At 46.4% G+C, this 25,318-nt stretch overlaps 1 protein-coding gene and 1 non-coding gene across 8 annotated transcripts; both read right to left on the minus strand.

The window, feature by feature from the left end:
* Positions 1 to 530: 530 nt before the first annotated feature.
* On the minus strand, positions 531 to 24,472 carry LOC139701309 (mediator of RNA polymerase II transcription subunit 24). Of its 7 annotated transcripts, none has more exons than XM_071603704.1 (27): positions 24,427 to 24,472; positions 23,785 to 23,951; positions 23,617 to 23,699; positions 15,828 to 15,866; positions 15,340 to 15,413; positions 14,758 to 14,990; positions 14,566 to 14,622; positions 13,102 to 13,213; positions 12,815 to 12,965; positions 12,432 to 12,545; positions 11,852 to 11,899; positions 11,335 to 11,417; positions 10,983 to 11,069; positions 10,296 to 10,407; positions 9,287 to 9,429; positions 8,804 to 8,841; positions 8,195 to 8,277; positions 7,327 to 7,505; positions 7,110 to 7,209; positions 6,622 to 6,797; positions 4,019 to 4,283; positions 3,574 to 3,755; positions 3,281 to 3,371; positions 2,837 to 2,936; positions 1,620 to 1,700; positions 1,132 to 1,280; positions 531 to 992 (listed from the first exon to the last, which is right to left on the minus strand). In XM_071603704.1, exons 2-27 carry the CDS (start codon positions 23,912 to 23,914, stop codon positions 876 to 878), a joined length of 3,027 nt encoding a protein of 1,008 aa, XP_071459805.1. In that variant the 5' UTR covers positions 23,915 to 23,951; positions 24,427 to 24,472; the 3' UTR covers positions 531 to 875. The 7 variants fall into 7 exon arrangements, 6 of the variants coding, with proteins under 6 accessions (XP_071459805.1, XP_071459807.1, XP_071459804.1 ...); XM_071603706.1 differs by having other exon boundaries at positions 23,789 to 23,923; positions 24,427 to 24,449; XM_071603703.1 differs by having other exon boundaries at positions 23,785 to 23,923; positions 24,427 to 24,449.
* On the minus strand, positions 8,473 to 8,576 carry LOC139702578 (small nucleolar RNA SNORD124). The gene has a single exon (XR_011705193.1). It is a non-coding gene; the product is annotated as a small nucleolar RNA SNORD124 (small nucleolar RNA).
* Positions 24,473 to 25,318: the final 846 nt, after the last annotated feature.

The raw sequence follows: 25,318 nt of genomic DNA on the forward strand, positions 1-25,318 counted from the left end.
CCTCCCACCTGTGGCTCCTCAGTCACCTCCATTCCCTTCCCCACCTGGTCCTTAGGCAGGGTCAGAGCCCTGCAGGATAGCTCAGGGCCTTCTGCCTCAGGCTTGGAGAGTGGGTTGTGAACAAAAAAGGGTTAAGGAGTTCCTGTCCTTATCACCCCTGCTCTTTTTCTGGAGGGGACAGATCAAATTATGGGTCAATCAGACTGGGTGGGGCATGAGAGAAGAGCAGGACACCCTGCCCCAGCATCTTATGGCCTTCTGCCCAGGCTCCCTTCTCAGGGTATGGCTCAGGGCAGGGAAGGCGGTACCTCTCCTTTCCACCCCAGTCGAGTCTGTGGAAAGCAGCTGTTCTCATCCCCTGGCCTGCCCTGTCCTCCTGAGTGGACAAGCGGGAACCTGAGTCCTGCCTGCCTCTGCACCTCTTCCTTCTCCTCCTCCCTCCTCACCACAGGATTGAGCCCCTCCCGGCCACAGCCCAGCAGGAAGAGTGCAAGGAGAAGTCCCCATCCTGATCCAGGCAACACAGGTACTAGAGGCACAAAGGACCCGTAAGGACTTTTATTTACAAGTGAGCTTTCCCTCAGTTACTATAAAAATATATTTATATACATATACGAATCTGTAAAGTTCCTCAGGGCTAAGTGTACTTCTGGAATGTGGGGGACACCAAAGGCTGAAGATCCAGGCTGCTCACGCTCTTCAGGCATTAGCATAAGGGAGAGGAAATCACAAAAGAAACTGTGAAAGTCCAGAGAAGAGCAAAAATCTGGAAACTGACAAAGGGTTCTCATATCATGTGGATTTGAGCAACAAATGTTCCCATCTAACGCTCTTGGGCTGGAACCTAGCCACTCACTGTGGCTCCTCTAAGTCCCTCAGAGAGCAGCAATGGCTTTGGCAGCCACCTGGCGGCCCAGAGGAAGGCTGAGGTCTGTGATGGCCAGAACCACCTTGGGGCTGGACATGGCTGACACCTTCACCAGTTCTGAAACCTGCAAAGAAAGATGGACAAACGGCTGCTCACTGGGGTAGTTCAGGCAGGTGTGATGTCCCAGGAGGAAGGAGTCCCTTCCTTCTGTGAACCGCTACCCCTAAGGCTTGCCACCCTCCTCATCTAGACGTGGTACTCACAGTGGTGAAGGGCATGAACTGCAGGATGCTGCCCCGACTGCCCTGCTCCAGGCAGTCCACGCACTCCTCCATGAACCACTGCACAAACTGGGTGTGGGGGCCCGCGGTGCGGGAGCCCAGGATGGAGGAAATGAGCAGAAACAGGTTGGCTGTGCGGAGGGGGAGAACAGAGAATTCATGGGAGGATCTGAGAACAGGTCAGACTCAGGGGGAAGACGGGACTGAGAAAGGAAGACAAAGAAGTGCCGGAAGTGCTCCGGATGGGGATATCAGAGAGAAAAAGCAAAGAGGAAAACAGAGAGGAGAAGGGGGCAAATGGGAGCCGGGGAGACAGGAGAGATGGAGGGGAGAGGTGGGGACATGCGGTGGAGGGCAGTGAGGGGGTACTAGGAGGACCCCTTCCACGACAAGGCCTGCTGGCTTCCCCTGAGGAAAGGGGACTCCTTCCAGCTCAGCCCCCAGATTCAGATGCAGTTGAGAAGACTCACCCAGGACTCGGTTCAGAGGGTCCCTCATGTTGACTGTGTGGAGCTGAGAGGCTGAGAGGGAGCTGTTCATGGACCGGTCAGCTGTGGGACAGGGCAGAGGGGGCAATGCACTCAAAAACTGACTCTCCCGGGGCTAGTCCTCACCTGTCCACCCACAGGAGGTATTTGGTGTGTGCTGTGTTAAGAGAAGATCTTTGGATCAAGAGTCACAGTAGGGCCCCAAATACAGGAGATGAGTGAGAAGAACTAACAAGCACCACCAGGGCCAACCTTGGCACTTCTCATGGAGTACGTGGCTTAACGCTCTCAACGCCCACTTTACAAATGGGAAAACTGAGACTCAGATTTGCAAAGTAACCAGCTATAGGTCACAGGTTTACAGGTGGCAGACCCAGCATCTTTCAAGCATGTGGTTGGTTCCCTAGTCTCTGAAAGGCCCCAAAGAAACTTCTACAACCTCTGGAAATAGGAGAAATTAAACACCGCCGAAGCCGCCTCTGGCAGGAAGCCTCGCAATGAGGGGAGGACAGTGAGAAGGTAATGACATCCAAGGAGGCAGGATGGAGAGGGCAGGAGGAGCGGGAATTAGCCTCAAGTCTCAGCCTGGGCCTGCTCCAGGCCACAGGGCATGTTTCGGGGGGAAGGAACGAAGGCCACAGCTGGTGAGTCAATGGCACAGGCTGTGCCGAGGTAGTGAACTCCCTTAATGCAGGGTCACCCCTTAACCCTGTGCTGAGGAGGTTCGGGAGGGGTAGCTGTGGGGCTGGGAGGACCTGGGCAGAAGAGCTCCTTTCCTTCCTCCTTTCCTCTTTCCTTTCCTCTTTCCTTTCCTTTCCTTTCCTCCCTCCCTCCCTCCCTCCCTCCCTCCCTCCCTCCCTTCCTTCCTTCCTTTATAGTGCTGGGATTGAACCCAGGGCCTCGTGCATTCGAGGCAAGCACTCTACCAACTGAGCTATATCCCCAGCCTGCAGAAGAGCTTCTTTAGGGACAGAGAACAGTGACCTTATCTCTAGGGGTAAGCAAGGGAGCATCCCCTAGGGAACAAAATGACACAAGCCCCTGCCACACCCTCTGACCAGCCAGCACAGACTGGTGACCAAGGCTGTAGCTGAGGTGCAGGGCTGAGGCCCATGGCAGGGATCAAGCGGAGCAGCTTCCCCAGGGAAGAGTGAGTGCCCAGGCAAAGAGGGGCCCATGCAGCCCTCCCACACACTCACTGGGACTGGAGAGGATGTTGGCGTCGTCCTCATTGGAGCTCAGCAGTCGCATCAGCTTTGATGGCTGCATGTCGTCCAAGGGAAAGAGGCTGATGTAATCCTGGAGAGCAGGAAAGTCACTAACACTTACCCCCAGTCCTCAAAGTTCCAGCCACCAGCAAAGAGGACTGGAACTCAAGTCTGAGCCCACAGTATCAGCATTGCCAGCATGCTGGTCCCTTGCCTCACCCCTCCACAGACCCAGTGAGCAGACAGGACCTCAGCCAAGGGCAGCTGGGGGTCCACACAAGCCACCTCTCCAGATCTTGACTGACCAGGTCCGACCAGCTGAGGCGAGGGCAGTGCCCATGTTTCTGACCCTACTTCCCGAGGAGGCCTCTTTTACCAGCAAACACTCAGAAAAGGTGAATAGAGACATTAATAAGTGAGCAGAGAAGCCTCTACCTCAATGTCTTCCCGGTGTCTCTTCTTTTGGCGGGAGGATGCCTGTCCCTTGTGGGAGGAGTAGGAACTCAGGGCACACCATACAGCTAGTCTGGCAAAGGGTTCCAGGAAAAGGAGGTACAGTTAGTGGGAACCAGAACAAGGTACCTGTGTCCACACTGATCAAGCCCCACCTCACAGGATATGCCCACAGCCAAGCTCCCAAGGCGGTACAGGTTGGGGTGCCTAACTTTGGGCGGCAGGGGCTGGAGGCCCACGTGTGGGAGCCAGGCAGGCTCTGAAGAGAATCCTACTTCGCCAGTGCAGTGCCGGGGGGATCCATGAGGCTGTGCCACTTGGAGGAGTCGGTGAGCAGGCCAGGCAGGATGTGGCCCAGCAGGACGAGGGTCACTTGCTGCATGTCCAGACAGAAGATGGAATAGAGCAGCTCCACTGCCCGCAGCGTGTGCTCCTTCCGAGTCTCCTTCAACAGCTCCTGATGGGCAGGTGAGCCAGGCTGCTGAGGAGCTAAAGGCCCGACTCTGGCACTCAACACCCCTACCACTCCTGTGGGCTCTCTAGGCAGGTACGGGGGCCAGAGTGCTTTATTCCCCCACCCCCATCCCATACTCAGTATTCCCAGGAGGCTGCCCAGCTCACAGCAGCATCTTTACGAGAATCCTAGCCAGAGGGGATGGAGGCTGGTCTCAGGCTGAGGACACCTGCCCACCCCAGCCCACACCCACCCAGCCCAAGTACCTTAATCAGGTTGTTGCAGAACCAGTAAACACCTCCCATGTGCAGCAGGGTGTCGAAGATGTGGATGGAGCGGCTGTCCACCCAGCCCTTTTCCAGCACCTTGGCAAAGATGTCTGTTAACACCTCCTTGATGGGCCGCTTGGGGGGCAGCAGGTTCCAGTAGGGCATTGTGTCCACCCCCGTGGATGGGAACTTGATCTGAGTGGCTGTCTGCTGTAGCACATCTGCACACATGTGCTCCAGGATTGAGTTCATAATCACCACTCTGCAGGGGCCAGGGAAGAATATGCAGGCCAGACTTGGGTTGAGGGAATTAATGCCACTCTGTGCTAGTGGAAGAGACAACCCCATAGCCATGGAACTGGCTGGGCTTTCACCTGCTGGGCACAAAGCCTAGTAAAGGTACCAGGCAAGAGCTGGATCTATAGATGGATCTAGCAATATATTTATATTTTCTCTGCCTTCTCCCTCTTCAAAAGTCCCCATCCCCCAGGTCTGGATCTTGCCAACTCTCTGGAATAAATAAATACAATCACTTCCCCCTGGGCTGAGTGCTTGGTGGGCGGGTCCCCACCCAGCCTTGGCCTCTTCCCAAAGTAAACTGTCACTTCCAGGAGAGGGCCCAACGCCTGCCCCACAGGAATCTTCCCAGCCCTGGATAGCTGGGCAAGTACATACGTCTATCTAGAATCCTGTCATGAGAAACTTGAGCTGTACGTACAGACCGGGGTCTGAGCACTGACTGTTCTGAGAACGCTGTGTGGCTCCGGGAAGGTTCTATCACTTTCAGCTTTCAGAGCCACTTTTTTCACCCATACAACGGAGCCACAGATTCTCCCTGTTCTTTACCCAAAAGGTCTTAAGGTGCTTAGGATGGGTGATGGCACAGCAAATATTACATGACTTGTTGAGGGAAAATGAGGGAAGAAAGGAAAAAAGAAAGGAGCAAAGGAAAGCAGGTGTGACTTCACAGAGCCCCTGGAACCTCACTTCAGCTATATCTCCTAAAATATCCTCTACAGCTGTCTTGTGAATTGTCACTCAACACACATTCACAGCCGCAAGAAACGGAAGCAACCCAAGTGTCCACAGAGGGATAAATGGGTGACCAAGATGCAGTATATCACGTACAATAGGATATTACTCATCCTTAAAAAGGAAGGAGATCCTGTCATATGCTACAACATGGATGAATTTTGAGGAACTTATGCTTCGTGAAATAAGTTAGTTGCGAAAGGGCAAATATTGCCTAACTCCAGATATGAGGTATCTAAAGTCATCAAATTCATAGACAGAAAGTAGAATGGTGGCTGCAGGAACTGGGGGAGGGAAGTTGTTGTTTAGTGTACAGAGTTTCAGATTTGCAAGATAAAAAATGTTCTGGAATCTGTTGCACAATAATGTGCACAGAGTTAACACTACTGAACTGTACTTTTTTTAAAAATACTTTTTTAGTTACACATGAACAGAATGTCTTTATTTTGTCTACTTATTTTTATGTGGTTCTGAGAATCGAACATAGTGCCTCACATGTGTGAAGAAAGTGCTCTGCCACTGAGCCCCAGCCCCAGCCCTGAACAGTAGTCTTAAACTTGGTTAAAATTAAATTTCCTGTCATGTGCTTCTTGTCACAGTTAAAAAAAAAAAAAAGCCAACTAAACAACTTATTGGTGACTACATGAACTAGAATCACTGAGTTCAACACAGCAGAGGTCATCAGAGAGGTCATGCAAGAGCCAGGACATGAAATAAATGTCACAAAGATCGGTCGGGGAAGGCTGTCAAATCCACAGATGGCTCATAGTTCCTCGAGAGCGACACAGCCAGATAAGCCCTTTGCTTTTCTGCTCAGTTAGTTCTCTAGAACTTGAGCCCTTTGAGGATCTGAATCGTAGCTGTTTGGGGTCTCCATTTCTGGTACACAGAGATGCTGGATTAAAACACTCCTGGCATAGAAATACACATTCAATGTTTGCTGAGCCAGCTAAATAAATGTTTGAATAAGAATTGGGGGGGGGGGCTGGGGATGTGGCTCAAGTGGTAGCGCGCTCGCCTGGCATGCGTGCGGCCCGGGTTCGATCCTCAGCACCACATACAAACAGAGATGTTGTGTCCGCCGAGAACTAAAAAAATAAATAAATATTTAAAAAAAAAGAATTGGGGGGGGAGGGGCTGGAGTGGCGGCTCAGAGGTAGAGTGCTTGCCTGGCACATGTGAGGCCCTGGGTTCAATTCTCAGCACCACATACAAATAAATAAATTAAATAAAGGTCCATCAATGACTAAAAAATATTTTTAAAAAAATATCATTGACTTAAAAAAAAAAAAAAAGAATTGGGGGGGAGCGGGGGCGGGGGCGGGGGAGGGAAGCAGAATGTGAGCAAGTCTACAGCCATGCTACCCTGAATGTTCCTGATCTCTGAAGCTAAACGGGGCCAGGCTGGCTAGTACTTGGATGGAAGGACCTGAGTGAGAATGGAAGCCAGTGAGGGCAGGAATGAGTGTCATGTTTGGGATGGTGAGAGAAGGATGTCCGTTACTGGAGGTGCTGACTTATCACGACATACCTGCAGGGTATGAGAAGGGCAGGGACAGTTTACTGACCTCTCATTGTAGAACTGCAGGGTGTTCTCACTATACAGTGGCCCTGCCAGCTGGCGGATCATCTGCAGTGACTTCTCACGCTCGTCCAGCCCCAGCATCCGGACATGGGCCACCAGCCAAGCCACAGCACACACGGCCAGACTGCATACCTTTCCCTTGATATTATCAGTGATTTTCTAAGAGGAGGGGAAAAGGGTGACTGGAATCGCTCTCTCCCCTGCCCTGCCATCATTTCCCCAGCCTCAGTGGGCAGCTGAGTGCAGCAGCTATAGTCTTAGGCCACAATCCACGCCTCTTTCTACCACAAGTCTGACTTTCCCAGAGCTACCTGAGTGAGGAAGTGGCTAAGACTACCATTCTAGGGAAGACTGATGGCAAAACATGAACTCCGGATTAAAGATCTTCTTGTTCTTAGGAAACAAAACAAGCTATCAATGTCTGACTCTGGGTCTCAGGGAAAAGAAAAACTGCTAGAAAGATGGGGCTACCTGGATGGACTCGAAGGCTAGCACTCCATTCTCCCAGGCATTGAGGATTTCCAAGATGGCAGCCGAAATGCTCAGACAAGCTTCATGCCACTTCATCTGCCTACAAAGAGTTGGCAGTAAGAGAAAAATCACCACAGGGGAGTAAGGAAGGGCTTAGGAGAAAGGGTCTTGGCTCTATCCCACCACTGCCCTTAGAGCAGGCACCCAAACCACTAACACCAGCTTCATCTCTGAGGAGTTGTTGAGCAGGGCCACCAAGGATTCCACTTTGGTGGAGTCGGGCCGGAAGCAGGGGTGGTCAGGGTTCAGGATCTTGCCCTCCTCCGGCATGCAGGTCTGCATCCAGGTCTCAAAGAAGGGTACCTCTGCTCCTGTGCTTGACTCTGACAGAATCACCTGGGCAAGAGTGAAAGGAGAGACCCTAGTTAAGTGAGGAGGGTGAGCCTGGGATTTAATTTCTGTTTCCTGCCCCCTGCTATTTCCTTCCCAGCCTGAAGAACTAGGGGCAAACTGGTCTCAAGGGATGCAGACAGGGCCTATGCTGCCACCTAGTGGTTGGTGTGGCTGTGGCACTAAAGTATGTGAGGTATGACTAGGGGCATCTATTGACTTCCCCCAGGGGTAGGCACCTGATTTCTGAGTCCAGCAACACCAACTGGCTTGGTGAGGAACAAATTGACCAATTATATTGTTATGCTGTGTGTATGTACAAATACATAACAATGAATCCCACATAACAATGAATAATTATAATGCACCAATAAAAATTTTAAAAAGAAAATGCAATGTAATCCAGAATAACACTTCTACCTCACACATAAATTAAGGCCCTAAGAGTCCAAAGAATTTTCCCAAGAAAATACAAGTGTATTTTCCATGTTTTAACAAAAATAATGTTAAAGAAGCTATAGCGTCAATTAGTTGAATCAGAATAAAAATTCTGACCAATGGCAAACAAAAAAACAAAACCCCCAAAATAATGGCTTGGAAGACTTACGGGGTGAGGGGAAGATATTGATTGGTTGCTTCATCTTTGCCCTGCCTACTTGTCATTCCCTAACCCCACCTGTAGTCCTTTCACTCACCTCTGAGCCATAGGTCTGGGCCACATGGCACAACATGAGGAAGGAGATATCAAAGAGCAAGGCACGAACTGAGGCTGTTTTGGCTGTGGAAGGGAGAAGAAGGCCAGCCCCTCAGCCCAGGGTGAAGACCCAAGGCCTGTGTCTGGATCATGAGAACAGAATTTGTCTTTTTGTTGTTGCTTTTTTTTTTTTTCTTTTAGTGGAGCTAGGGACCAAACCTAGGGTCTTGTACATGCTAGGCACACACTCTCCCACTGAGCCACATCACTAGCCCAGGATTTGTCTTAAGGAAGGTCAGGGACCATATGGTTCCTTCAAAGCTCTGAGGCTCAGAATCCTTTTCTTGAGTCTCAATTAGAACATCATCCCTTCCTTGGAATCCTTGTGTATCCTCCAATACACAAACAAATCACAAAGGGAGCAGGTGGGAGAAAAGCAAAAGGATGGCATTAGAAGATCCCATTCCCAGCATCTCCTTCACTCAAGGCTCCCAAAGCTTTAGTCAGTAATGGCTCAGAGGAGGAAACCCAGCTGCCCCAGAAGAAGCAAAGGCAGCCCCTCTCTCTGCACCCTCCCTACTGCCACTGAGGTCTTGCAAAGTTGACTTACTGCTCTCTCCACTGCCATGGGTGGTGAACTCATTCAAACTGTGGAAGAAATGGACAGGGTAAGAGTTAAGCAACAGCCAGGAACTGAGGGCCGCAGGGCTCGGAGGGGCAGTCACTAGAATATAAACTACAGGCTAAGCTTAAAATGAACATCATTATACCAGGAAAAATTTTTTTTTCTATTATTAAAAGAGTTTTTAGGCCTAGAAAATAGCTCATTGATGGAACAATGTTCTATATGTCAAGTTCCAGGAAAATTAAAAAAGGCAACAGAAATATGAAGTTCCTTATTAATAACTGGGAAAGGAAAAGACCTCTTCGAGTCAAGAGAACTGGCTCCTCTGTCAAGGCCTCTGGCTGGGTTGCCCTGGCCTGGCCTGTGCATCTCAAGGTAGACCCAGACCCTGGTGCCCAACTCCTACTCTGCCACCTCCTCCCTTTAGAATGTCCTCCCCTCCAAGGTCAAGGGCTCAGTCATTCTCACTTGATGAATTTCCGGGCAAACGATTTAAGCTTCCCAGTGGCAGCAGCAGCAGCCAGCAACAAGTCCAGGCTCTTCCCAGACAGCATGTGTCCCAGGACCCCCAGCAGCCCCTCTGGGGACTTGGAATGATCTGCATCCATCGTCTGGGGACAGGACAGGAAGTCAAGTCCTGAAGAACATTGAAGATCCCCACCCCACCCAGACACAGCCAGGCATATTTCCTCTCTTCACGTCTCTAGCAGCTAGCATACCACCTCTGCAATTTAATCTGTCGTTCTGCCTCCAACCTGGAAACCATTCCCAAAATCTAAACACTGCTCTATAATCCACCCCTCTCAACCATACTGTCATGATGGTAGTGGGGATAGGAAGCTTGGCTATTGTGTCCTTCCCCCCCGACAGTTCTAGAGATTGAACCCAGAGTTGTTTTACCAATGAGCTACTTTCTCATTTCCTTCTATTTTTTTTATTTTGAGTGGGTCCTACTAAGTTGCTGAGACTGGCCTTGAACTTGCAATCCTACTGCCTCAGCCTCCCAAGTCACTGGGATCCCAGGCCTGCACCACTACACCTGGCTACTGTGTCCTTGTGAGATGGCATCTCTGAAACACCTACACATGAAGCTTATAGTGGTAGCTGCCCTTGCCTTCCCCCTTTCTCTGCTTCTAAAGTAACTATGACTGGAATCCAGATGAGAGAGATCTATGAGCCCTGTTTATTTATCTGGACATAGAGGAAAACCAGAAGGAAGAAAGGGAAGACTGCTGGGCACAGTGGCACACGCCTGTAATCCCAGCAGCTCAGGAGGCTGAGGCAGGAGGATCGTGAGTTCAAAGCCAGCCTCAGCAAAAGTGAGGCACTAAGCAACTCAGTGAGAAGCTGTCTCTAAATAAAACACAAAAGTAGGGCTGGGGATGTGGCTCAGTGGTCAAGTGCCTCTGAGTTCAATCCCTGGTACAAAAAAAAAAAGAAAGGGAAGATCCTGGTGGCAAGGAAAGGATGCACTCACCTTGAGAATGTTTGTGACAGTAGGCTCTGCACGGAGGATGAGCCCGGGATTAGGCTGGATGTTGGCATTTTCTGATGACTTTTGCTGGGGTGCATGTTCCCGATCTGCTGAGCTATGGCCATGACCAGTTGGCAAGAGAAGGGGACAGGAACCAAGAGAAATTTTTCAAACGCTCCCTACTCCCTAGTCCAACCCCAGAAGCAGAGGCACAGAGGTGGTGGGAAGCATACAGAAATTCGGGGGGGCTGGGATGTAGCTCAGTGGTACAGTGTTTGCCTTGTATGCACAAGGTCCTAGGTTCTCTTTTCAGCACGACCAAAAGGGGAAAAAAAAAAACTTTGGTGTTGGGATGAAGTTTATGAAAAGGTGTTCGATACTGGAATCACTTCAATTTGTCATGAGTCATTACATTTATTTTGAAAGTTAATTTAAGATTTGTTTTGAAAATTTGAATTTTTTTCTTTGGTCACAAAAGAGGGTGAGTTAAAGAACAGCAAAGAATAGTGTAAAACTCCGGTCTGAAGTCAGCATCTTCTTTCCCCCCTGGTTTCCTGTGTTACAAGGTATAGTGCCAGTCACTTGCAACCCAGAATTCAAACAGAAGAGGGAAAGGTACCAGCAGCCAGTCTGACATGACAGAGGGATGTCACGGGGCTCTTGAGGCAGCCCAAATGGACTTGCACTTACCGCTTGGCTACAAGGTTGGCGAAATTAGCTTCAGACAGAAGGCCCTGCTTGTTACATTCTTGGAGGAGGAAGTTTGTACAGTCACAGCTGTGAGGGAAAACAGGATGAGGGAAGTGGGCACAGAGCTAGGGCTTTTGAGGAATGGGAACAATGGGTTCCTGCCCTGTCTCCTCCCTCCTTCAGGATGAAGACAATTTGGAGTGCCCGAAGGCAGGCAGAATGACTGTGGATACTTGACAACATTGTGTCACCAACAAGGAGACAGGATCCCTTGAAATTCTTCTGACATAGAGAGCAGGGGAAGGGCCCAGACATCTTCTAGTAGCATAGAGGTAAGTAGGGGAGTTCATACTTGCAGCGCTGGTCAGCTTTGTCCAGCAAGGGTGTGAGCTTCAGCAGGAACTCAAAAGCACAGTTGACATCCTCAGTGAAGTCCTGCAAAGAGTCAGCAACTTCCCCTGGATTTTGGGTCCTCCATGCCTCCTGAAGCCTATGGTGTAGACTCACAAGGATAACATGCTGGGTACAGGAGCCTCAAATAGGCTGCACCCACCACTATGCCCCAGCAGCTGGGTGGGGAAATGTTGGAGGCATCACTGCTCCCACGTGTCCACTCTTGCCCAACCATCATGGGCAACCTTGCCTGTGGAGGGTCCAAACTGAGATGTGTCCTATCAGAAGCCCAGGAGTGCATCCAAGGATGCTCCCAGGTGCTCAAGCACATCCATGGAATTCTAGCCTCCCCCCCCCCCCGGCACACACACTCTGCTGCTCAGCCAGGGTCTGAGGGACCTCTTCTTGCCCTTGTTTCTCAAGGGAAGAAATACCCTTAGCTGCTCCCATCCTGCCATCTCATTTCTCCAACTCACCTTGTCCCCATGACAGTATTTCTTCAACTTCACCAAAACCTGTGGAATCTAGGGAGTGAGGTAGGAGAAAAAACAGGAATTTCAATTTCTTTTCTCTTTCACCCGCCACTGAAGGCCCCCCATTCCCTGCCCTGGACACAGTAACAGGAACATTACTGCCCTGGAAATGAAAGCATTCTTATTAAAGACCAATCTTAAAGTCCATGGGCACCCAAGCACCTGATTCCCCTCACCTAAAAAGACCTGGTGACCTCTCACTTATGCTGATTCAACAAAAAAATGTCATTTGCAAAAGTGGAACCCAAGCTTCAAGGGGGACCAGGACCACTTTCTCTGACTCCCTCAGCTGCCCTGCACCAACATGACCAATGACAAACTAAACAGCACCTTGTGGCAAGAAACAACAGAGCCCTGTCAAGTGGGCTAAAAAGACTTTCAGAGGAAATAATCAATTGGAACTTGTGCTGGGGACTTAGCAGGCAGGGTCTGATGCCAGCAGAAGGCACATGTCCAGCATTTCACTGCTTCTCCTAAGAACTATCCCTAGACGGGCTCTCTGTTGCTCGCATGTCCCAGGTACCTTGAGGTAGGTGAAAGCCGTCCACTTGAGCTCCTCCGTGCCCTCAGGAGACTCAATAAGCCCCACAAAGCAGGCTTTCCAGATCTCCAGGACAAAAAGCGGGGTGGGGATATGCTATAGGAAGATCCAAGGGTGGAGTATAAGAGAGTGCCCTGTTCCCCTTCATCCTTCTGCAGGCTCTGGGGACCAGGTTGGGTCAACATTAGGACTAGGGACCTAATGTTAAATGACAGGACTGTCATCCACTTAGTATCAGAGCATCCACTTAGTATCAGGGACCAAAAGAAAACCTATTCCTCCCAAGAAGTACCAGAAGACTCCTCCCTCCTTCCCCAAATGGCCAGCCCCCCTTAGGGAAAGGAGAGCCACTCGGCCCCTCCCACCTGCATGCGCTTCACCATCATCAGCTGCTCCACCAGGGGCTGCGTCTCACCGGTCAGGTTCATGGTGCCCTCGAGCAAGACCACTGCGTGCACAGTGGGAAAGCCAGTCTTGTGCAGCTGCTCTGAGTGCACAGATAGCATGGTGGGGATGCTGAAGAGAACAGACACAGGGCAGTGTTGGGGACTGAAGGTAAGAGCGAGAGGACAGAGTAGGTACCACATCTTCCCTTGACACCCCAGGGCATTTCCTCTCTCCCTTCACCACTTTCACCCTGGAAGCTGGGTACCTCCTAATGAGTGTGCCACACTGTTCAGCCTGGCTCCGGAGCTGGGGGTTGCTGAGATTGGCCAGGATCTCCCCAAGCTTCAAGAGCGAATGCTCAATGGCAGTCCAGGAGGCTGGCAGAGAGAAAGAAATGCAGAGCCATGATGGGAAACAAAGGAGAAGCAGAGCCTGGCCCCAATCTCCTCAATCGTGGCACTCCCTGGGCCCAGGAAACCGCACAGGGAGGCTTCCCCTGAGGACGACACAGAGGTCTGGGCCATGAGGGCAGCATGCACTAGAAGGGAGTGAGCATCAAAGGCCAGAGCCCCTTAAAGCCATTCCCGAGGGCCTGACTTCCAGGGGCTACACAACTGACTTCACTGACTGGCAGGCACATGTAGGCAGTGAGAGAGAGAAGTGAGGGAGGCTAGAATTCAGCAGCACAAAGACGGAAGTGACCACAAATTGGGTCAGAAGCAGCCAATTCAAAAGGCCAGCCTTGTAGTGGCCATCACTCCACTCTGGGCAAGCTGGGATCCTACACACTACCCACCCTTCATCTGGGCTGGATGATCAGGGCTCCCCCCTTCTGAAATGCCTCAGTTATACATCCTTCATGGCTCTGTTCCCTTAATAACCTGCCCAACTGGTCTAACCCACCCATCTCTCTCCTAAATGCCTATACTGCATATTTATCACTTAGTTATAAGTCATTTATCCTAGTTACAATTCCAGAGGGTCCAATGATGAATAATGGCACCAACCAGCCCACTGACTATCATGTAGCATGGGCGGGGGGAAGAAGACAAGACCTGAGATCCATTAAAAATAAATATTCATTCACTTTCCAGCAATAAACATTTATCACATGTTCAAAGTAGGCAAGAAACTGTCAACATAGCCTATTTTGACACAGATTCTCTTTCTGGACTTTGCATTCCCAGACAATAAAACATATTTAGAGAAGTAATAAATAAACTAAGCTCTCCAACCCAGGACACTGGGTGTCACCCACTCTAACACTTATCAGAAGACAAAAGCTCCTTAGGTGGTCCTGAGTCACCACAGTCTAAGCAAGACTATGGCCTCAAGACCCCTCAGGGATGATGGAAGGCTTCCCTCCCACAGATCTTCCTGTTCTCAGGCTCTGGAAAGTTCCAACATTTTAGCATCTGAACTTGAGTGAAGAGATGGATGGTACACAGGCCTGATAGGCACCGAGTTTAAAGGGACATTTCAGGTCATACTCAAATTCAAGAGTTATTTGCTTCCAGAAGATGAGTAATATGGAAACACACAAGAACAGATGGTATAGTTGTCTTGTCCTCTAATTTTCTTTGCACATATGATGCACTAGTCTTGCTTCCCACTAGTGTGTAAGCTTGTTGAGGGCAGGGACCCTGCCACATGCTCCTTTGGGAGCCCCCCTCCCCCCTCCCCCAGCACCTGGCACAGTGCTGGGCAGACGACAATGCTCAGTAAATACCTGTTGGTTGATTGGCTCGGGTGCCACCCTGCCCAAGTCCCTGGGATGTATGCAATGCTTATGGGGAGAGAAAAAAGGAAGTGGGATGGTTTCAGATCCTCCTGGAAAGAAGTGGGATGGCATCCTGCCTCTCCCCTCTCAATTAAAAGGAACAGCTACAAGAATAGTGGCACAGGTAATCAGGGGACATACAGGCCTCCTCTAGTTTGGCGATGTGCAGCAGGGCCCGATTCTTGGTGCTGCTGAGGGTATTCTCCAGGCGCTGCAGGCACATGGCAAGCTGCTTCTCCCCAGTGGCTGGAGTGCCGGCCTCCACTCCTTCCTGGAGCCGCTCTGCAGAGGCCGCGGTGCAGCGCAGCAGCCAGTGGAGGGCGCTGAGAAGGGCTCGGCACAGCCCAATGCACTCCTCTGCTTTGCCGTGACAGCTACCAGGAAAGGATGTGAAGTCTGTCTCTGATCCAGAGGCTGAAATCTGACCCACACCAATGTTCCCCAGAGAACTCTGGCACTCCCCTACTAGGGAAGAGAGCTGGAAAGCTAGCAAAGTCCTAGGGAAGACACCGAACTCGGCTGCCTTCCACCAGACAAGATTTCAAATGAGCTATTCCAAGTAAAGAGGCATTTCGACTTAAGGGAATAAATAGAAAATATGGGGATGGGCAGTTGGGTAGAAAAAATGTGGGAATCCACAGAGTTGATCTCATACTATATGCTAGGAGCTTCTCCTATACCTTGAGAGAATGCTGGGTGAGAATCTCGTCACCCAGCCCTTACCTCAGTCGGTCACAAAACATGTCCATGATATCCAGCAAAGCCTGAATACACAGGTCTCGGGAAAAGTCATCAAACTGTGGAAAAAAACAATAGAGAGGTTCAAGGATGCCCCAGCCAACCCCTGGATCTCACACATAGAACAGGTGGCACAAGTAGGACTCCTGCTTTTCTTTCCTCCAATCTCAGGTTTCAGATTCAACAGCCTTCTCATATTAAAAATTGGCTTCTAGAGCTGGGGATATAGCTCAGTTGAGTGCTTGTCTAGCATGCACAAGGCCCTAGGCTCGATTCCCAGCACCACAATAAATAAATAAATAAATAGATAGATAGATGGCTTCTACTTGCTAGCTCCCACTTCCCAGGACCTCCTTTCCTGATGGTAAGGGCAGCATCCAGCTTCACAAGTCATAAGAGGTGGGCCTTGCTGGCACTATCATAGCTCTCTGGTCCCTGTATCCTACCTGGCTGGTGAGTGGTTATGTTCATACCTTACTGATAGCTGTGAGAACAGAAGAGTAGGACACCATCTAGAGGGAAAGAAGAAAGAAAATATTCAGATTACTAGTCTCCTACTCAAAAGGAACAATGATGCTTAATGTTGCTGCAGCTCTGAGACTCTGACCCCTTCAAGAGGCCTCCTCAACCCATTAAACAATATATAATAATGCCATACATTGCCCTATTTCTACTTCTATCAGACTCATTGCAAATGATACCATCAACATAAGCCCATTGAGATGAGTTTAGGGCCAGGTGTGGTGGCGCATGCCTGTAATCCCAGTGACTCAAGAGGCTGAGGCAGGTGGATTCCAAGATTGAACATAGCTTCAGCAACTTGTTGAGGCCCTGAGCAACTCAGCAAGACCTTGTCTCTAGTAAAATATAAAAAAGGGCTGGGGATGTGGCTTGGTGGTTGAATGCCCCTGAGTTTAATCCCTGCTACAAAAAAGAGATAAGTTTGGGGGTACCCAAAGGTGCTATATTTCATGTTCACATGCTACTTGTCCATATAAGCAAGGTTTAACTGACTACCAGTGAGTAAAAGAACCAGCAAGGGCTAGGGATATAGCTCAGTTGGTAGAGTGCTTGCCTTGCATGCACAAGGCCCTGGGTTTGATCCCTAGCACCACACACACACAAAAAAAAAAAAAGAAAAAGAAAAAGGAAAAGAACCAGCAAAAGTGAAGGCTATATTATTTTATTCCTATAACTTCTTTTTTTTTATTTTTTGGGGTGCTGGGAATTGAATTCAGAACCTGGTGTATACTAAGCATACATTCTACCACTGGGCTACAACTCCCCCAGCCCTATTCCTATAACTTCTATCATGAAGAGTAATTTGAGCTGGGCGTGGTGGTGCATACCTGTACCCCTAGTGACCTAGGAGGCTTAGGCAGAAAGACATCAAGTTTGAGGCTAGCTTCAGCAACTTAGTGAGACCTTGTCTCAAAATAAAATAAAAAGGGCTGAGAGCAAAGCTCAGTGGTAGAGACTCTGGATTCAATCCCTGGTACTGGGAAAAAAAAATGTGATCTTGGTTGAGGGTACAGCTCAGTGGTAGAATGCTTGCCTAGCATAAATGAGGCCCTAGGTTCAATCTCCAGCACCACTAATAAAAAAAGAGGAGGAGGAGCGGGAAAGAGAGAGGAAGAAGGGAAAAAGGAAAGAGTAATCTTATTTGGGCAGAAACTAAACAGAAACAAACATCTATGATGAACAAGGGCTACCTTCACTTTGAAATATGGAGTGAGCTTCCAAAGTTGAAATTTTTCCTCTATGTTCCAAGTAATTCCCTTACAACCATCATTACACATGCTGCCCCCACAATCAAGGAGCTCTTTGAAGATAACGACACTCTTATTCAATGATTACCTCAATCTGTTTTTTTGTTTTAGTACCAAGGATTGAACCCAGGAGCACTTAACCACTGAGTCACATCCCCATCCTTTATTTGTTTATTTAATTATCTATTTAAATTTGAGACAGGGTCTCACTGAGTTGCTTAGGTCCTTGCTAAGTTAATGAAGCTAGCTTTGAACTTGTGATCCTTATGCCTCAGCCTCCCAAACCTTTGAGATTACAGGCATGCACCACTATGCCTAGTTGACTACTACAATCTTGATATTTATAGAATAAATTAAAATGTATCTTTGGCTGGGTGAAGTGGGGTATGCCTATAATCCCAGCGGCTCAGGATTACATGCCTATAATGCACAGGCCTGGAGTTTGATCCCTCCCCCCAAAAAAACCCAAATATTACACAAACACAGGGCTCTTTTTTTTTTTTTTTTTGGTAATAGGGATTGAACCCAGGGGTGCTTAACCATTGAGCCTCATCCCCAGCCCTTTTTTATATTTTTATTTAGAGACAGGGTCTCACTGAGTTGTTTAGTGCCTCAATCAGTTGCTGAGGCTGGCTTTAAACTCACAATCCTTCTGTCTCAGCCTCCCAAGCTGCTGGGACTACAGGCATACACCATCACGCACGGCTAATACATAGCTTCTGGGTAATATAAATTTGGGAATCCTTGATTAAACATATATACATAGTTTTCTTTTTTCTTTCCTTTTCTTTTTGTAGTACTGAGCCTTGTACATGCTAGGCAAATGCTATTCCACTGAGCTATAGCCCTACCACTTTTGAGACAGGGTCTAAATTGCCAAAATTGGCCTCAGCCCTCTGCGTTGCTAGGATTACAGGTGTGCACCACCACAGCCAGCTTACATAGAGCTTTCTTTATTGTAGGACTTCTCAGAACTATAATATATTCATATACAATGAGAATTTCTAAGATGGCTGGAGATAAAACAAGCAAAATTGTTCAGATTTTTTTGACCAAAGGATCTCATTTACCTAGTATTTCCAAAATACATTTTGGGAAATTCTACATGAACAGAAAGTTCCCTGAGGACCTGGGAAGAGTATTGAATTTATATCTGTTTCTCCAGCACCTAGCACCGGGCCTGCTCCTAACAAAGTTTTCATTACTTTAAATAGTTGAATTTTAGGGCTGGGATTGTGGCTTAGTGGTAGAGCACTCGCCTAACATGTGTGAGGCCCTGGGTTCCATCCTCAGCACCACATAAAAATAAATAAGTAAAATAAAGATATTGTGTCCAACTACAGCTAAAAAAAAAAAAAAGTTGAATTCTAGAGACTGGAGTTGTGGCTCAGTGGTAGAGCACTTGCCTGGCATGTGTGAGGCCCTGGGTTCGAACCTCAGCACCACATGTAAATAAATAAATTAAATTAAAGATCCATTTACAATTAAAAAAATTTTCTTTTTTTTTTTATTTTTTTAACATTTATTTATTTATTTATTTTAGTTTTCGGCGGACACAACATCTTTGTTAGTATGTGGTGCTGAGGATCAAACCCAGGCTGCACGCATGCCAGGTGAGCGCGCTACTGCTTGAGCCACGTCCCCAGCCCCTTAAAAAATATTTTCAAAAAAAAAAGTTGAATTCTATTAATTAATTAGCTACATTCTGAAAAAAAATTTATCTTAAAATAAATTTGTTAGTAAAACCTATTCAGGGGAAGGTAGGAGATGTGAGCATAAGAAAGATAGTAGAATGAAACAGACATTATTACTTTATATATGTATGTGACTGTATGACCAATGTGATTCTACAATATGTATACTCAGAAAAATGAGAAATTATATCCCATCTATGTATGATATATCGAAGTATATAAGTGTATTCTACTGTCATGTATAACTAATTAAAACAAATTTAAAAATTAAAAAAAAAAAAGTAAAACCTATTCGTCACCATAAGATGGAGGATACCCAGTTCAGAAGAAATAATTTATCCTTGGGGCTAGGGGTATAATTCATTTATTGAATGCTTACCTAGTATACACAAAGCCATGGGTTCAATCTCCAGCTCAAAAAAATTGAGATGGAAATTTTTTAATATATTTTTTCAGTTGTCAATGGACCTTTAATTTATTTATTGACACATGGTGCTAAGAATTAAACCCAGAGCCTCACACATGCTAGGCAAGTGCTCTGCCACTGAGCCACAACCCCAGCCTGAGATGAAGAATTTATACTGAATAAATTTAGTCCATACATAAAATCTCTCAAGTTGTCAAATGTTTAAAAAATAATTATAATCTGGTATGCATACCTATAACCCATGTGACTCAGAAGGCTGAGGTAGGAGGATCACAAGTTCCAGGTTAGCCCTGGAACAAGTTCATCTCAAAATAAAAAAACACAGGGGATTTGGCTCAGTGGTTAAGTGCAATCCCTAGCACAAAATTATAAAAATAAAAAAAAAATTAAAAAGCAGAATGCAATGATAGAAACTACCAGAATAATCACCCACCTCCTGGGTTGTCTGTCTCCGCTTAAGGAGAAGAAGCCTCCAAAGATTTGAGAAGAAAGCTACATCAGCTTCAATGACCTGAGTATGCATTTTCCCTCTACATATAAAAATGATCCATCACCTAAACAGACTGCTCTCTGTTCAGACATCTTTAACTAGAATTCTTGAACAGGAGCAAAACACAGAGAGGGCTTAAATACAATCAGTGTTCAGAAATACCATCAGCAGGACATACTGTGAAGCCAAAGCTAGTGTCTGACAGTGATCAGGAAGCTGGGAGCCTGCCTGGGCAGAATGAGCATAACCTTCCAGGCTAGTGTTTGTTTATTTACAACTGATGTCTCCATAGCAAGAGCTTGGCAAAGAACTGAACTTTGTTGGATACCAGCCTCTAGGTGGAGCTGGCTGTTCCCAGTAAAAGAGACCCCACACTATAAGGAAAGAAACTCCTAATTCTGCATGTTTTGAGGAATGTTGTTAGACAAAATTAATTTATGGTCTTCAAATTGTGAATTCTGTAGGTTCATCAAATTTTTGTTAAGTATATTAATAAAACACTGCTCCAGAGACCTGAAAACACTTTCCACGTGGTAAACTTTCACACAGCAGGACTTAACCTATTCCAGTCTCATTAATTCCATCAACATGCTAGCTCTGAACCACCACAAACCCCCGAGGCTGGAGGACAGTGGCATGGCCAGCTGGACACGTGGCTCGCCCAGCCTGACCTTGCAGCTGCTCTCTAATCCTCTCTGCTCTTCTTCATATTCAACACCCCAACTACTCCTAAGTGCCCTCTCCAGGCACAACACTGGACCAAAGAGCCTCTTGACTCTGAAGAACGAATTACTGATTTTGCATAGCACTTGACAGGTCATGAAGGTCTTTCATGTATATTTATTTCTTACTCTCTTCAGCCTCTTTCTCCTTCTTGCCTTTCTCATCACTGTTTACACATCTCAAGATTCGTCTACTTTTGAAAGAGCTTCCCGCAGACCCCACATTTCCACTTAGCTACTCACTGTCTCTACCCACCCTCTTCCGTGTGCTCTTCAACTCACTCCAATCACTTCTGTTCTGACCACTCTGTGAACCTTCTCGTTAAAGTCATCAACTAACTCATGCTGTTAAACCCACTGGATCTGTTCTGATCAACTTCCTTGTTTATCCATCTTCCTTTCCCTTGCCTTCTCTTTTCTTTTTGTCCTTTGCAGTACTTGGGATTGATGCTAGCCAACAGCTCTTCCTCCCCCAGCTCCTCCCTTGGCTTTTTTTTTTTTTTTTTTAGTACCACAGATTGAATTCAGGAGTACTCAACCATTGAGTCACATCCTGAGCCCCGCCTCTTTTTTTCCCCCCATGGTGCTAGGGATTGAACCCAGGGCCTTGTGCATGTGAGGCAAGCACTCTACCAACTGAGCTATATCCCCAGCCCCCCAGACCTTTTTTTTAAAATTTATTTTATATTATTATATTTTTAGCTGTAGATGGACACAATACATTTATTTTGTTTCTATGTGGTGCTGAGGATCAAACCCAGTGCCTCATGCATGCCAGGCAAGCACTCTACCACTAATTAAATGTGTCAATATTGGAGTATCTATATGAATCAGTCATGAATATTTTCCAAATGACAAATCTGTGATTTGCAAAAATCATACCTGGATAAAAGATCTATTTGAAGTGCAAGAGAGAGAGATCAATGGATTCTAATGTTAATAGCATGTAAATTCTTCTTTGATAGGGCTTCAGATTACCTGTCAAATTTTAGTACAGTATCAAAGAAAAACATCCAGTTATCTTTATTTATTTTTTAAATATATATAATATATACATATATATATTTAATTTGTAAAAATTTTTTAGTTGTATTTGGACACAACACCTTTATTTATTTTTATGTGGTACTGAGGATCAAACCCAGTGCCTCGCACATGCTAGGTGAGCACTCCACTGCTGAGCCACAACCCCAGCCTCCTCAGTTATCTTTAAACTTATTAATATTTTTTCTTTTCAAATTAAACATCTAATGTGTAAAATCAGATTTTCTTCCTATGCTTTAAGCAAAATAGCCTATTATGACAATTGAATGTAGATCCAGGTATTATGGCACACACCTATAATCTTAGCAACTCAAGAAACTAAGGCAGGAGAATGGCAAATTCTAGGCCAGCCTTAGGAACTTAGCTAGCTCCTATCTCAAAATAATATAAAAAATAAAAATGGCTGGGGACGCAGCCAGTGGTAAAGTGTCCCTGTGTTTAATCTGCAGTACCACAAAAAAAAAAAAAAATTGAATTCAGAAGCAGTTTTGAGAATACACATGTCTATTTAACCTAGACATTACATTTGCAAAAAAGTAAAACAATGCCATTTTATTTTTCTTTCTTTTCTTTTTTTCCGATAGTACTGGGGATTATACCCAGGGGTGTTCTACCACTGAGCTATATTCCCAGAACTTTGTATTTTTTATTGAGATAGGGTCTTGCTAAATAACTGAGGCTGGCCCAAACTTGCAATCTTCCTACCTAAGCCTTCTAAGAGTCGCTGGAATTCCAGGCGTGCCTCCATGTGGCAACAGTGCCTTTTCCTTACTAATATTTTTTGTTTTGAAAAATATGGTTATTATTCACCATAATGTTATTTATGTTAATATGTAATGGGGGAAAATATGTAAATTTTTTTTACTTTTAAGTGAATTCATAAATTAAAAACTGAGAAACATAAGAAATATTTATCAGATAATATGAATAGATATGATGCACATAAACAAAAGGTTTGTGAGAGTCATAATTTTTAAGAGAGCAGGGGTTGTGGCTCAGTAGCAGAGCACTTGCATTGCTCATGTGAGGCACTGGATTCAAACCTCAGCACCACATAAAAATAAAGAAACAAAGATATTGTGTCCATCTATAACTAAAACAAAAATTTAAATAATAATAATAATTTTTAAGAAAACAAAGGAGTCCTGAAAGCAAAAATGCTGCCCTGGCCATAACAAATTATTTTCAGTTCTTAAAAATACCATGAGGGGACTGGGGTTATAGCTCAGTGGTAGGTCACTTGTCTTGCATGCATGAGGCGCTAGGTTCAAAACTCAGCAACACATAAATATAAATAAATAAAGATATTGTGTCCATCTACAACTAAAAAAATATTTTTTTAAAAAAAACAACACCATGTGATTTCTGCCTCCCAGACCTAGCACACATTTTTCTCTTTGCTTTATACACTTTCATCAATCTGCCTGGTTCTTACAAAACATTCAGATCTTAAGCCTGAATAGTTTAACATGGCTTAAACATCACTTCTTCCAGAAAGCCTTCCCTGATTGCTCAGACTGAAATTGGTACCCCTTCTGTGTACTCTCATAGTACCTATACTCTTTATCATAAATATATCCTGTGATTGATTAAACATCTGTTATTACCCACTACATCCCTTATGTACTGAGATCAGCTCGTTTATAGTTATGTCCCCAGGAGTTAGCACTGTCTGGCAAATATAAGCATTTGCAAACACTTTTTTTTTTTTTTAAAGCATTTGCAAACACTTTTTTTTTTTTTTTCCGGGGTGTGGGGTACTAGGATTGAACCACTGAGCTACATTCCCAGCTCTTTTTACTTTGAGACAGGGTCCTAAGTTGCTTAGGGTCTGGCTACATTGTTGAGGTTCACCTTGAACTCCAGATCCTCCTTCCTCAGACTCCTGAGCAGCTGGGATTACAGTCTTGTGCCACCATGCCTGGCAGCATTGGTAAACACTTATTGGTAAACTGAATGTAATATTCATCAAGATAAATGAGTTATTATGTTTGCAAGAAAAGTGCAGTTCAGAAAGTGCTCTATTCAAATTCACTTAAAATGTGTAAACTGACAACTGCATTCCAAGTGTTTTACCTCTAAAACCCTCACTCTTTTGGGGATGGGGGCAGTTTACCTGGGAACTAATGGCATACTTCAGATAAGACAGGATGAGAGGATTAGGGGAAGGTCCAATCATGGCCTGCTCCAAAAGTGCTTCTGCAAGGGAAATAACAAAGTAAGACTGAGTGGTTGCTTTTGGGGGTTTATTCCTCCCATCCATCCTTCCCGCTTTACTTGAGACCTGCCAGGTTGAGAATGTCCCAGGTGGCTCCTTTGGGAAAGAATTTCTTCATGTTGATTGCCCATTGGTAGTCACTCCATCGCTCCTTCCAGGCTTGCAAAATGGCTTGCTTCAGGTTCACCACCTTCATGACTTCACTCTGAGGAGGCAAGGCCGACAGTCGCCAGCTTTGAGGTAAAAGAAATGGAAAGAGAGAAGGGATGAGGTGCTGAGGGCAAGAACAGGGAAGGTAGAGTTAAACAGAAAGGAGATTCGGGAAAATAAAACAAAGCATAAGAACCGGACGGAAAATAAAGAGAAAGGGTGCAAGGCAGAGATCCTGTCAAGATCTCCCCTCCTGAACATCCTCCCTTAAACTGGGGCACTAAAAGAAGGTGTCACGTTATGTATAACTATAATGCACCAGTAAAAAAAAAAAATATGGAAAAATAAAAAAGAGAGTGTCAAAGGGGCTGATACAAAAACTAACAGAGGGCAGGAAGGGGTTAACCCAGCTCCGGTTGTCTCATTACGCCCTTAGCTCTCGCTGTGTCCCTCAGCCATACCACCCCAAATCCTGACAGCCCTCTTTTCCCCATCTTCTCCTGAAATTATAATTCCCCACTTCCATTTCATCCACTACCACCCCAAATTTAAGCCTACCATACAGTCGAGTTCTAGATCTTAGGCAACGCCATTTTGGCACCTATGAAGGAACTCGTTTTCTATTGGCTGGGGATACCAGATACTAACCAATGAGAATGCAGCAAGAGACAGGCTCCCGCTGCAGTGTCTTCTGGAAATTGTAGTTCGTTCGACCCGGTCGCGTATGTCTAAACTAGCGCGAAAACTACGGAATTAATCTAGTGGGCCTTTCTCTCCTTCAAAGGACAACATCAAGGAGCTGAGGCATCAAAAGATTCAGAGGCTAGGCAAGCAACCAGGCGTTGTCCAATGACGTCACTGTCTACCAGACCCTCAACTGCATTCTGACACCCCTAGTTAGTAGGCACTGCAAGCATGTTATGCTCAGTAACACGTTCTTTTCCGGCTTTGCCCTATTCACCCACTCACTCCAAAGCCCTGGCACCACCAGAGTTCTCATTTCTACACCTGTATTTCAGAAGTGACACTGAGGCGTAGTTAGTTGCACACATCACTACCTCACTCTAAAATCTGACAGTTCTCCCAGAATCTCCAGGCTATGCATACTGCTTGCATGCAGGTTAAGATCACCAAACCAAGTAAAGTCTAAGAAACTGTCCAAAAGGACCTAGGGAGACGTGATGAGGTAATGTGGTACTGTGAATGAGATCCTGGGACAGAAAAAGAATATTAAAGAAAATCTTACTGGGCACGGTGGCACATGCCTCTAAGTCCGGTGACTTGGGAGGCCAAGATAGGAGGATTGAAAATATAAGGACAGGCTGGGCAACTTAGCAAGATCCTGGGTCAAAACAAAAAATAGGGGCTGCGATTGTGACTCAGGGGTAGAGCACTTGCCTAGCATGTGTGTGGCACTGGGTTTGATCCTCAGTACCACATAAAAAAATAA

This window comes from Marmota flaviventris, chromosome 17, assembly GCF_047511675.1.
Source record: "Marmota flaviventris isolate mMarFla1 chromosome 17, mMarFla1.hap1, whole genome shotgun sequence".
Lineage (NCBI taxonomy): Eukaryota > Metazoa > Chordata > Mammalia > Rodentia > Sciuridae > Marmota > Marmota flaviventris.